Source organism: Pantherophis guttatus, chromosome 1 (assembly GCF_059756535.1).
Source record: "Pantherophis guttatus breed Tessera chromosome 1, ASM5975653v1, whole genome shotgun sequence".
NCBI classification, from domain to species: Eukaryota; Metazoa; Chordata; class Lepidosauria; order Squamata; family Colubridae; genus Pantherophis; species Pantherophis guttatus.
This window is the reverse complement of record NC_142063.1, coordinates 119,535,193-119,547,989: the sequence shown is the minus strand read 5'-3', so window position 1 is coordinate 119,547,989 and position 12,797 is coordinate 119,535,193. Positions and strand designations below refer to the sequence as shown.

At 40.4% G+C, this 12,797-nt stretch overlaps 1 protein-coding gene across 11 annotated transcripts in view; it reads left to right on the top strand.

The window, feature by feature from the left end:
- The window catches only part of STK36 (serine/threonine kinase 36), a 25,813-nt gene extending 13,016 nt beyond the window's left edge, over nt 1-12,797 (top strand). For 9 of the 11 annotated variants that reach the window (XM_087881651.1, XM_060687874.2, XM_034433721.3 and 6 more), the window contains 11 exons: nt 852-953; nt 1,085-1,180; nt 1,634-1,728; nt 3,603-3,666; nt 5,361-5,471; nt 6,225-6,299; nt 6,997-7,168; nt 7,416-7,563; nt 9,043-9,202; nt 9,488-10,231; nt 12,005-12,797. In XM_087881651.1, the coding sequence (XP_087737777.1) occupies nt 852-953; nt 1,085-1,180; nt 1,634-1,728; nt 3,603-3,666; nt 5,361-5,471; nt 6,225-6,299; nt 6,997-7,168; nt 7,416-7,563; nt 9,043-9,202; nt 9,488-10,231; nt 12,005-12,148 (1,911 nt within the window). In that variant the 3' untranslated portion in view covers nt 12,149-12,797. The remainder of the gene's footprint in view (nt 1-851; nt 954-1,084; nt 1,181-1,633; nt 1,729-3,602; nt 3,667-5,360; nt 5,472-6,224; nt 6,300-6,996; nt 7,169-7,415; nt 7,564-9,042; nt 9,203-9,487; nt 10,232-12,004) is intronic. The other 2 variants (XM_087881653.1, XM_087881652.1) reach the window with 1 other exon arrangement.

Below are 12,797 nucleotides of genomic sequence, written 5' to 3'. Positions count from 1 at the left end.
GCCTACAATGCACTGCTTGGCAGCATTGCAATGGTACTTAGCATTAATAAAATTGAGAGCCAGTTTGGTCTAGTGGTTTAAGGTATTAGCCTGGAATCCAAGAGTCCCAAAATTCTAGTCTCACCTCAGGCTCAAAGCCAACTGTGTGACCTCCCTCCTGAGAGTCACTTTCTCTTAGCCCTAGGAAGGACTAGTGTGGAGAGCTATTATTTTATTATTTATTATTTTTCTTTTTGTTATTTTTTATTTCTTTTATATCGTGTTTTTGTATCTTTGTAAGCCGCCTTGAGTCGCCATATGCATATAGGTGGCAATATAAATCTTCTAAATAAATAAATAAAATAAATAAGGAGGCAATGGCAAATTATTTCTGGGAAACATTGCCAATGAAACTGCAGGGATGAAACAATTGAATGGAAGGGGAAAAAAATTAATACTACTAATAGTAATGTTACTACCCTGTTTCCCCCAAAATAAGACATCTCCTGATAATAAGCCCAATCGGGCTTTTGAGTGCATGGCAATAAGGCCAAGCGCCTATTTCAGGGTTCAAAAAAATATAAGACAGGGTCTTATTTACGGGGAAACACGGTAGTAGCCAAACCAGTCTTGCTGAATTACATCCTTGCTATATCTCTGATCTGAGCTTGTGATGTCTGGAGAGGGACTAATATTTAATCCTGTCGTTTTTGATGTGAAAGCAAGCTAAAGTAGCCATAAAATCCTACAGAACAGGACTCAACCTCTAAATCCGGTTGTCTAATACTGCTGGAAGAGTTGCTCCTGCTGCTTTTATTTTTCCCTTTTAGCTAGTCAATTGACCGAGGGTTTCTCTTGTGGTTTTCATGCAGATTTCCCAGCAAATAGGTGAAAAGCTCGCCAAGAAAGATGACCAACTGCTTCCATGTCTTCTCTCAACCATGTGTCCTACTTCTTTTATGAATGGGCTAAAGGTAACACTTTTGACATTTTGATCTTAATTTGCAACTCATTGTGGTATGTATTCCTTTTTTCCTCTTTCAACTGGGGAAAAGAGGGATTAGATTTCACCAGTTCAGTGTTGTTTTGACTTTCCATTGCTTAGGTTCTGTATGCCTGCTGCCATGTCAATCAGGCTCTGTGCCATCGCGTAGCAACTCCAGAATTCCTGAGTTTCCTAATCTGCCACCTGCAGGGCAAGGTATTCAGTTTCCTTTCATTCTTCAATTAGAAAGAGAGCTGCCTGTTTACAAATACAGATCCTTAAGTCAAAGACTATTATATTTTGTACATGAGGAGAAAAAGCAAGTAACTGCCTTCTGTCCTGTTAGGGATCAGGCCATAGTGCTTAGCACTGTCAATTCTGACTGGCAGTGTTTTTTTTTCTAGGAGCTTTTCCCATCGCCTCTTTCATCCATTAACTGGCAAAACTAAACTTCTCAGTGTTTTGAAAGTTCATAAACTGACAACCAGAAACAGTCTGGATGAGAGGTAAAAAGGATGAGACAGTAGGAGATGACAGGGAAAAGAAGAATTGAGGCAGCCATGAAATAGTACAGAAGGAATACTAAATGGGCTTCATGTGGACTAGATCTTAGAAAGGTGAAGACTTGGAGGTAGAGTGTTTCAAAACTAAGGTTTGTGTCTTTAAAAGGTCTTGCTGCCTGAAGTTGCACGAGTCCAGGCTGTTGAAGCCTCATTGAGGCTTATCTCCCTGATGTTGCTCCAGTGCCAGATCCTACTACCACAGTAAGTACCTGAGCAAAGCTTTTAAAAATGAATCAAATGAAAGTTAGCAGCAAAATGCCCAAAATGTAGCTACTCGATTTCAGGTCTCCCGTTTGCAGTCTTAAATCTCTCCTGCAAAAATGCCAACAGGTAGATGGAAAACATTTAGTCATATTATGGAATGCCTGTAACTCACCAAAAAGTGGGGAGGCTGATTTGTAGCTCTGGCCTTTCAGAGGTTTCCAAGCCAAATTAGGAAAGGGTGGGGGCTAGCAGAAATTAGTGTTGAATTACAGCAAGAAAATGAACAATTGTTAGTTCCACAAGGCATGCTCTGTAAATCCTTAAATTCTTCATTTGCCTTGCTTTAAAGGAATATTCTGTCATCACATAAAACAAAAGACCATTTACAACAATGAGAAATGTTTGCCATACACTGTAAATTTATAAGCAAACATCCTCTGTAATATTTGCTAAAATAACCTCAGATTCATTTGTAACTGTTTGAAAGAGGGCATCCCTCAGCATGTGAGGAAATATTGCTGAAATCAATAGGTTTTATTTCTCTGACTTACAGACCTTTGAGAGTTTTTATAACTCTGCAGGGCAAGTGCCATCTTTGGGAATTTAGGAATTCTCTTTTCTTTCTATGTGAAGTGGCTTCTGATAGCTTTCAGAGGAGAACATTGTGCCACTCATTCTTCTTTCAATAAAAATTCCACTTGAGGACTCTTTAAAAAATGGCATATAAAAATAAAAGTAAAAAAAAACCTCTCTTCTTGGGCAAGCAAACACAAATAATTCTTGCGTGTAGTGAAATGTGAGTGGGCATAATGAACTTCTTTTAAACAAAGAGCAAAAGTGGATGCAGAGAATAAATACAGCACTTTTCTTCAAAAATGACAATCGAGTTCAAATGAAAATTGGCACTTCTGAGAATTGAAAATATCACACCTTTTTCCCAGGAATGTATGAATTCTTAGATTTGACCGTCAGGCTTGGAAGCATTTGATTTGTGATGACTATGCTGGTCTATCATGGATTATATCTTAAATTTAATCCAAGATCATCCTCTAACCTAGGTATTACAGGTTTGGGAAATAACTTCAATCTTTGAAGTTCCTTCAATGGAACTTCGTTAAATAAGGATATTCTGGAGTCACTCTTACTGAAGCAACAGTGATTCCGCTATCATTTCATAGCACCAGAACACAGTGGATTATGTTTATGTTCTTTGCACATAACCTTGTAAATTGTCTTCTTCTAGAAGTCACATGTTTTGGATTGATAGATTACCAACAATTGTATGGACTGTACTTCAACAATTCTAGATGATTTACAGTGTATAGACTAAAAACAGCCCGAAACAGAAACATTACAATCAAACAATGTAATAGTGATCATTTAAAAGTCGCTGCCTAGTAAAAAGCTTTCTGATAAAATTCACTGTAGAAGATGAAAGTCTTCATTAATTAAGAGAGTGAGGAGGCAACCCTACTTCTGGAGATATATAATTTCAGGAAGAGAAGCTGCTACCGAGAATGGTATTCTATGGGTCCCAGCCATTCTGACCTCTCATGGGGTAGGCATCCATAGCACCTTTTCCACTGGATAAATGATGGCGACCTGTCTAAGGTGACTCCCCACAATGTTTTTGGTGACAGGTCGTTCACCAACACCCAACCACAACTATTCTCAAAAGTGTATCTGGTTCTCACATGATTTTCAGAGGCTGTGGAAGCTGCATGAGAATGGAATAAATGCCAATGCTTTATTCCTTGTACTCTCTTATTTTCTTAGTCACTGAGCAAGTGCTTCATCAAGAACATTAGGGGTTTTATATGATTTGTTCTTTTCTTTTAATTATATATATATATATATTTATGTTGGTTCAGGTCTGACATTGTGTTAAAAGTGACCATGGGGCTTTTCAACCACAGAGCAAATGCCTCTATTCTGGTGAGTATTCCTGCCGGCTGAAACTGAAAAGGATTTAGAATTTCTTACTTAAATTCACCCACCTCATAGACACAGCTCATATGTTAATTCATTTTCGTTATAGACATTTAAGTAAAATAGAATCCCAAATGCATTGCATTGTAGATGTTAGTTCTTCAGGATGAAAATCAAGAGAGAGGGAGGGAGGAAGGGAGGGAGAGAAAGAGAGAGAGAGATAAAGCAGTTTATCATTTTAGGGCCACTGTATCTGCACTGTAGGAGAAAAAAGAACCATTGTGTAGTTACCAGTTCTATATCCCCTGTATGTCAGAGGATCTTCAGACTGTTCTTACTCAAGATATAAAAATAATTTTGGGAGTCTTCCGTGTGGAGAAAATGGCAGACTGACACATGTCTGAAATTGCTGAGATAAGGATAGAACTGTGATGAGCCAGTCCAGGGTGAAGGGAATCATATATAATTTGGGAGTGGGGGAATGGTAATAACTATGTTTGTAATTGCTGCAAAGGAGATTGGAAGTCAGTTCTTTAGATATTTTTGTTTTTCTTTTTTCTCCTTTTACTTGACTTTAACCTTTTAAAAGTATTTCTCACTTTTCTATTATAGGTAGTCCTTGACTTATAACCCCAATTGAGCCCAATATTTCTGTTGCTAAGTGAGACATTTGTTAAATGAGTTTTGCCCCATTTTACAATCTTTCTTGCCACAATTGTTAAGTGAATCACTGCTGCTAAGTTAGTAACATGACTGTTAAGTGAATTGGATTCCCCTAGTTTTGCTTGTCAGAAGGTTGCAAAAGGGGATCACATGACCCCATGACACTGCAACCGTCATAAATATGAGTCAGTTGCATCTGAATTTTGATCACATGACCATGGGGATCCTACATAAGTCATAAGTGTGAAAAATGGCCATAAGTCACTTTTTGTTGTGGCCCGTCAGCGGCCTGTGCGGATTGTAGCTGATTCTGACAGCGAGGAGGCTGGTGTGGTGCTGCGCCAGCAGCCTGTGCAGCTGGCACTCGAGACGGACAATGAGGAGGCTGGGGAAGATGTGGTGCCAGAGGCAGGGATTCAGCCAGGACCTTCAGAACCTCCAGAACCTCCTTTAAGTGAAGAGGATGAAGAGGAGGAGCCTCTTCTCGATGCACGAGCGCGCAGAGCGGCCAAAAGGCAGGAGTGGCTCCTCAGGAGGAGGTCTCCTCGAGAGTAAGGCTTGGGGCTAATTGGCCACTCCCTTAGCCTATTTAAGGAGGAACACCGACTGAAGCAATTTGCAGGGAACAACTTTAGTTCATTCTCCTTCGCGTCTGGATTCTCTGCAAATTGCTTCTGGGCTTTCTGCCAACCTTAGTAAGATTGTGATTACTTTATCTTTGGTTTTTTGTAGGCTGTTAAGAAAGTTTATTAACAGCCTTTGTTTGGAAAAGACTGAGTTATTTTAGTAAATTTAAGTTTTGTACAGACTTTGTGTGTGCTGTGTTCTTTGGGGTCCGTAGCTGGGGTAGAACACTTTTTTCAGTGCCGTTGTAACTTCGAATGGTCACTAAATGAACTGTTGTAAATCGAGGAATACCTGTACCTTTTCATATTTTTTCTTCTATTTTTTTTTCCTTTATGTTTCTATAGTTTTTAATCTGGTATAAAATTCTTTTTCGGGACAAATTATCTATATACATCTCTTTTGTCATGCAGAGTGCTGCAGGATTGTTACTGGCCTACCTGATCCAGTATGGTGCATCTGTGAAACTGAACCCAGAGCAAGCCTTGACAAATATAGCTTCTGCGCTCGCAGAACCGGCAGAGGTAACTGTCCAACTATATAGAGTTTGGGACACATAAAAGACAGAAGCCTCTGGTTGTAAATGGATTCACACCCTTATAGAGTAGGATGAAACCTGTATTCCTCCAAATATACCATACTTTTCAGAGTATAAGACACACCTTTTTCCCCCCAAAAAGAGGGTGAAAATCTGGGTGTGTCTTATACTCCGAATGTAGTCGCGCCCAGCCTCGCAAATGGAGATTTCAGAGGCTGAAAGAAGCCTCTGAAAGAAACTTCATAAAAAAAGCCTCAGAAATGAAGCTTCAGAAAAAAAGCCTCCAAACAGAGCTTCAGAAAAAAAGCCTTTTTTTCTGAAGCTCTGTTTCGAAGGTTTTCAGAGGCAGAATTTTTTTTTTTCTGAAACAGATTTTCAGAAGTTTCAGAGGCAGAAAAAAAAGCAAGGCACAGAGCTCACAACCAACCAACCTGTTGCTAAAATTCACCTCTGGGAACAGCTGATTGGGGGGTATTCCAGGAGGCCGATCCACCCACCAATCAGCTTTTTTCTTATTTTCCTCCCCAAAAACTAAGGTGCGACTTATATTCCGGTGCATCTTATATTCTGAAAAATATGGTAGTTTAATTGTAATTCTTTGTCATCCTCACTATTGGGTGGACCTTCTGAGGTTCCTCATTTGGCAACATCTTGAACTGACTGCTCCTGCCATGCAACACAGAGGCCAGTATGTGATTTAGATGTTTAGTCTGTTACATACCTGTCTCCTATCTTGCAGCTGTACCTACCTTCTCCCATGGGAGCTGGCTTCTATGATGGGCTCTTGTTTTTGCTGCTACATCTATTAAGCCAGGTATGCGTTTCCTTCTCTGTTCCACCAAGGAGCTGCTCTGAATTTTTAAGTGTGTAGAAGTTATCCAAGAAATAAGAGAGCTTGCTGCCAAATGGTAATAAGTGAGAATTGACCTACATTATTTCTTTGCTGTGCTGTACCAGTTCCACTGTGCATGTAGGAGTAGAAAAAAGGCTCCATTTAAATGTTGCCCCCCCCCTTTTTTTAACAAAAATATCCTTTGATTGGGAGCAATATCAGAAGACTGAGAGGAAACAGAAAAGAATCTAGAAATGGAAAACACAGCTTGCCGTATGATTACACCAATATGTGTGGTATATTTGATAAAGCGTGTCAGATTTAAGAGGGAACATCTGTGCTCAGCCGGCAGAGGATAAGACCTTCTGCCTTCAGCCCAGGAGTGAAATCCAGCAGGTTCTGACAGGTTTTGGAGAACCGATAGCGGAAATTTTGAGTAGTTCAGAGAACTGGCAAATACCACCTCTGGCTGGCCCCAGAGTGGGATGGGAATGGAGATTTTGCAATATCCTTCCCCCAGGAGTAGGGAGGGAATGGAGATTTTGCAGTATTCTTCCCCTGCCACGCCCACCAAGCCACACCACGCCCACCAAGCCACACCCACAGAACTAGTAGTAAAAAAATTGGATTTCACCACTGCTTCAGCCTGATGGTTTGAGTCTGGATTCTCTTGGACTAGGGAGATACAGCAACCGTGAGAGAATTTGTGGCCTCAGAGCTCTGGAGCATTGTATGGTATCGCTTTGCTATGGTGCTCCACTTGACCACTTGGAAGCCAGTGATGGAAGGTGATACCCCGAGAGCTGGCCAGGAGCCACCAGTGCCTGATTGGAACCTGCTGTCACCGCAAGGTGAGTTAAGGGGCCCTGCGTTATAAAGTCAAGTTTGATCTCTTGGGAATCATTTCCTTCTGTCTACAGATTAGAAGAGAAAATGTGGGAATTGTAGTCTATAAGGCTGAGGAGAGGCTATATAACGTCAGGATGTCCTTGCTCTCTTTCTGGATATTAGACGTGGACAAGGGTGCTGCCTTAAGTGAAAAAGGACAGGAAAGCATTGAGTGAATAGATCAGGGATGTTTTCTCTCTCTTGCTGTAGGGACCTTGATCTTCCTCAGCTTAATCCTCCTCGTCTTTACCCAAGAACCTCACCAGTGCCTTTCTCAGCTGGCCCAACCTAGTAGTGTTATGATGGCAGTTCTGAACAATCTACTTGAACCTGGCTTCTTGAAACACTTGGCTCAAATGTGAGTAATCAACAATCCAACATTGACCTAAAGAACAGACAAAATAGACACAGCAGAGAGTTACACTCTATGGCCTAAGTGCTGTTTCCTGATTCCGATTCTGTAAACGCAACCATAAGATGCAACAAAACATTTGGGGGGAAATGGCATTGTGAAACTACATGCTTTTCATTCACCCAAGCACTACCGGTACTAACATCACCCGAAACAATCATACCTGCACCTAATGTTGGTCTCATTCTTCAGCACTGTGCTTTTCAAGAAATATCTGCCAACAGGGAAATATGGAACGATCTGAACACCCCATTCCCAGATATTTTCCTAATGTGATCACTTTTGAGAATATTCTAAATATATGCAGCATAATTTGTTTTCCCACTAAAGATTCTAATTTACTGGACTAAAAAAATAATGAATTCTTAATGTCTTTACCCATTCCAAACTTTCAGCACCTGTACTCATATTCAAATTAATATTCCCTGTGTTCCTTATTATTGTATTATGCCAACAGCAGCAAATATGGAACCATCTGAACATCCCACTTCCTCATGTCACTTCCAGGTCCTAAAAATTACAATTTAAATAATGGATGCAGATAACCCTCTTCTTGCAGATACCGAGAATTTGAGATAATTTAGTTTGACATAATGTTTTGTTTGCTCTCTATGAAACATATACAGGATTTCAGTCTCCTCTAAGTTCATCTTCAGAGGATAATTGGGAGTGGGCTTTTGGAGTGGTAATCCTCCAATTTTGGAATATCTTCTCAGCAAAGGTAGCATCTTTAGTCCCTGTTGCTGCTAGGTGGCAAGATTTAGGAAAGCAAAAAATGAGACATTATCCTCTTTATTACATTTTTTGAATGCGGGGAAAGGCATTTATATTCTTCTGTGGTATTTAATATTTCTGCAGTGATATTTTAAACTTCTTATTGCTGCTTGTACTCTTACCAGGGCATTGCTTATTATTCTATACTTTGTTCAGGTTTTGAATGTGTTTACATCAAACTTTGGATTTTCATTGTAAGGCACTTTGAGACCTTTTGAACAGGAAGCACAATAAATAATAAATAACACACTTTCTCCTTTGAAAGACGTCCCCTAAAATTGAACAGTGACAAGCCAGAGAGCAGTCGATGGAACTTGGGAAGTTGCTGCCTTCTAAATCAGACCATTGTTCCATCAGCTGCTGTCTGCTGCACTGAACGGATGGCGCCTTTCCCATTCCTGAATGAAAATGTCAGGCCCAGAAGCAGCCCTTCCCTTTTGCACGGGAAGCTTCTCCCGCTGAGCTATAGCATCACGGCCCTTCCTTTTACTGCAGTTACTGCTTTACTGTTAACCTTTTGCATAAACATTTCACTTGCCTTAACATTTTCTGAAGCCACTGATGCTTGTGACTGCAGTTGATCTACTAAATCTGGTGGAATTTGATCGAGGTAATGCCTGACTTGCTGCTCTTTTTCTCCTTACTCCCCAGGCAGGTGCAGGAGGACAGTGATCCCAAACTGGTGCCCGCTGTTGTACTCCAAGTCTGTCGGCTATTCTGTTTCCCGTTTGCTCTGGATGTAAACTCAGAAACTTTGGAATATATCATAGCAAGCCTGAGGGACTCTCAAATCCCTGCCCATTTACTCCAGGTAAAATCTGTTCCAGCATTTAGGTACTTGCAAGGGTGTGTGTGTGTCAGGGAGAATAGCCTTATAGTTCCCTATCTGTGCCCTGGCTGCTCTTTTTTCTGTGTTTTATCCTGCTCCCTGGCGCTTGCGCTTGCGAAGATGACCTAGATAACCATAGAAAAGTTGTATTTTTGGCGTAAAATAGAAATTTCAATCTTTGGAAAACTAATGGATTCTGATTTCGTCATGCTGTTCTTCATAAAAATATCGATCCATTCTTGGACTCCTTCCTCTGCTCTTTCTTAGGTCTCCATTCAACATCTTCCCATCTCAGAGACTGAGTTGCCTTTGAGCCTTTTGTGCCGCTTGGTAATGAGCGATGAGGGAATCATTGGCCAAGTGGTGGAAATAGCCACCTCAGAACAAGCCATTGTTTTTTTGTCGGCCATTTTGCTTTCAGATCAGGTAACTATTACTGCAGACCTGCTCTCCCTGCTCACTCACATAGCCCGGGCCAGTCCAGCTCACTTGCCCTTCCTTCAGAGGCTCCTGATTGACTCCAACTCAGCTTCTCAGCTGTTGAACCACGTGCTTCGCCATCAGGATTCCCTGATCCGAGCCAGAGCTTGTAGCCTTGTAGGCAATCTATTACGACATGGACAAGGATTTCCTCATACCCTGTGGCACAAGGCTGGGCTGCAGGAACTTTTGGTGGATTGTCTTTCAGATGAAGATGAGCACGTGCGTTGCTCAGCCAGCTTTGCCGTTGGTAACGCAGCCTACCAGGCTGGTCCTGTAATGGAGGGTTTTAACAGAGCCGTGCCTTGGCTCGTTCGGCTCCTGGGGGATTCTCAGGCAAGGACCCGTTGCAATGCTGCTTCAGCACTGGGCAACTTGGGACGACAGTCCGTGGAGGTGGGAGATTTGCTGATCCAGAGCAGAGCACCTGAACTTCTGTTGGATGCGGCCTGCAACGACTCCCATCCTGCTGTGCAAGAGGCAGCACTCTTTGCTTTACGCTCCATTGGTCAGCAATCCAAGATCCACCAGGTACAAAGTCAGTAACTTTGAAGGGCGATGATGGATGAGTATGAACTCTGGTCCAGTGGGGAAAGGATTGGAGACTGGCAGTACTTCAGTGTGGACCCTCAATGCACCATAGGCGTTTTCTTCTCAAACTTTATTTACTAGGCAAGAATTAAAATATTATGCATTGGATCCAGAAAGGGTATTCTATTGGACAGTTCTTTTTAGTCTTAAAAGAATGCCATTCTAAATACTGGCACCCAATGCTACTGGAGAAGGAAAAGTCTAGAATGTTTATTTAATCTCATTTTGTCTCCTGATTTCTATTAACCTAAGACTGGCTCTCTCTATCCTCTCTCTCAGTTAACTTAATAAGCAGCCATCAGTAAGCATTCATTTTTTTTTCAATAAACACATGTGATTGGGAATGTAAAATTAATTTTATGTTAGCTAAGCATAGGACCTTTAGGAGTTTAGTCCTAGTATCAAGTATTTTCAATATAGTTTGATAGATATTTGTTTTTTAAAGAATTCCTGTCTCACAAATGTTTTGATAACGAGATACAGTGGATTTTTATGTAAAGATATATCATCTAGCTTTTCTGACTGCTAATTTGGGGAGGGAATAAAAGAGGCTATTTGGAAAAATGGAATCCTTGGTGTTCTCTTAGTTTGGTTATTTGCTTAAAAGATGTTTCATTACCCATCTAGGTAATTTCATCAGTGCTGGTGAATGTGGGGGTTGTTCCCTGTTTATATACAGTAGCTTGCCCTGCCAGTGTTGGTTGGGGTGTGTTTTTTTTTTACTTAGTAATTTCTAGATTAGGGTATTCTTTTCTGCTTAACTGTTTGTCTGGTATTAATCCTGCTTATCTGGGTATTGGCTGTTGATAAGGATGTATTCTGGTATTTTTGTTTCTGTCTTAGTTTTATTATGTTTTGAATGATGACTGAATGTGGTCTATCTGTATGTATCTATTGATGCTTGATTTGTCTGAATGCCAAGCTTCCAGGAATTCCAAGCTTTTATGAATTTAGTTTGTTCTAGGCTGCTCAGTTACCAGTTGAAACTATGGTCGAGTCTGTCCATGTGTTATGAGATTAAGGAGTCTTCCCACAGACTGCTGGTTGGGGTACCTGCGTTCGCTCTGCTTGTCTTCTGCCTGTCTGTCCTACATGGCGGCTGCTACAGCCCTTACATTCCACACTATAGATGACTCCTGTTTTTTTTCTTCTTGGCCTAGTGAGTCTTTTGATTTACTTAATATGTTTTGGAGGACTTTAGTAGGTTTGTGTGCTACAATGATGCCATGTGCTTGTAATAGTTGGTTGTTTCTAAGATGTTTTTGATGTATGGTAGTGTTATTGTTTTCATAGCTTATATTGGTTATGCTATAGTGGGTTGAGTGGTCAAGCACTTTTTGATTAAATTGCATGGGTGTCCATTTTGTTAGATGCTGCATAGGTGTTCTGTTTACTCTTTCTGGTGTTTTGGGTTGCTGCACTCTTTTGAATAATTATTCTTACACAGCTTTACTTGTGGGAGGTTGGGTTGTTACTTTGGTAACAGAGCACTTGTTTTGTACGGATTGTTTTTCGATAAACAGTTGCACTTCAAATTTGCCATTGTTTCCTTTGCTGATGAGCAAATTCAGGAAGGATAGTGTGGGTTTTTTTTCCTTCCCTTGTGAATTTTATTCCTTTGAAAATGGAGATTTTTTCCCCAGGTGTTTAGAATGAATTGATTTGTGAAAATACAGCCCTAGATATCCAAATAACTATTAGTTTCCTTTCTAGGTACTGATGTCACTGCAAGCAAGTGAAAAACTGGAAGCGCTTTCCATTCATGAATCTCAGGCTTCTACGTATAGTAGTCCTCGGCCTACATCGAGGCACTGTAAGAAACTGATACATCTCCTACAGGCTGCACACAATGTATAAGATCTGAGGAACAGATACAACTGTCCGTTTTTTTGGAATATTTTAGGTTTGGGGGACTATGAAGTAGTAAACTCCATTGTAAGTACTTTTTGAAAATAGATTTTAGTGTGCTTGGAATATCATTTGATTCTTGCCTTACTGAGATTAGAAGCAACCATCACAAATCTTCCTACAAACTCTTTTTTTGAATCCAACACTATATAAACCGCCTTCTGTAATGACAAGTCTGTGCATATACTGATTCTTTCCTATTGTGAAGAAGCTATGCTGTACTGTTGTCCAACATCTTGGAAGACGATCATTCATGAAGTTGGTTCTTGTGACAGTTTTCTTTGGAATGCTAATGGTGGACATGGACCAACATCCAACAGTCTCTGCTGAAAAGAAGAAAAGATGTTAGTAGCACTGCTGGCTAAAATGTTCATTTGCTTTTAGTTTTGCAGAATAACACAGGACAGAAGCTATAAGACATTTTTTTTTAATCTTGACTAGGAATAGAATTTCTACTTGAACTGACTGATCAATTTTGATCCAACTCATGAAGGTGTCCCATTTTTATTTATTGAGAACTTTTCTAGAATACTTCCCTAGCTATTCTCCTGTCTTCATTATTAATGTTAAGTCTTTGTAATAAAATGTGGTGTGGGTA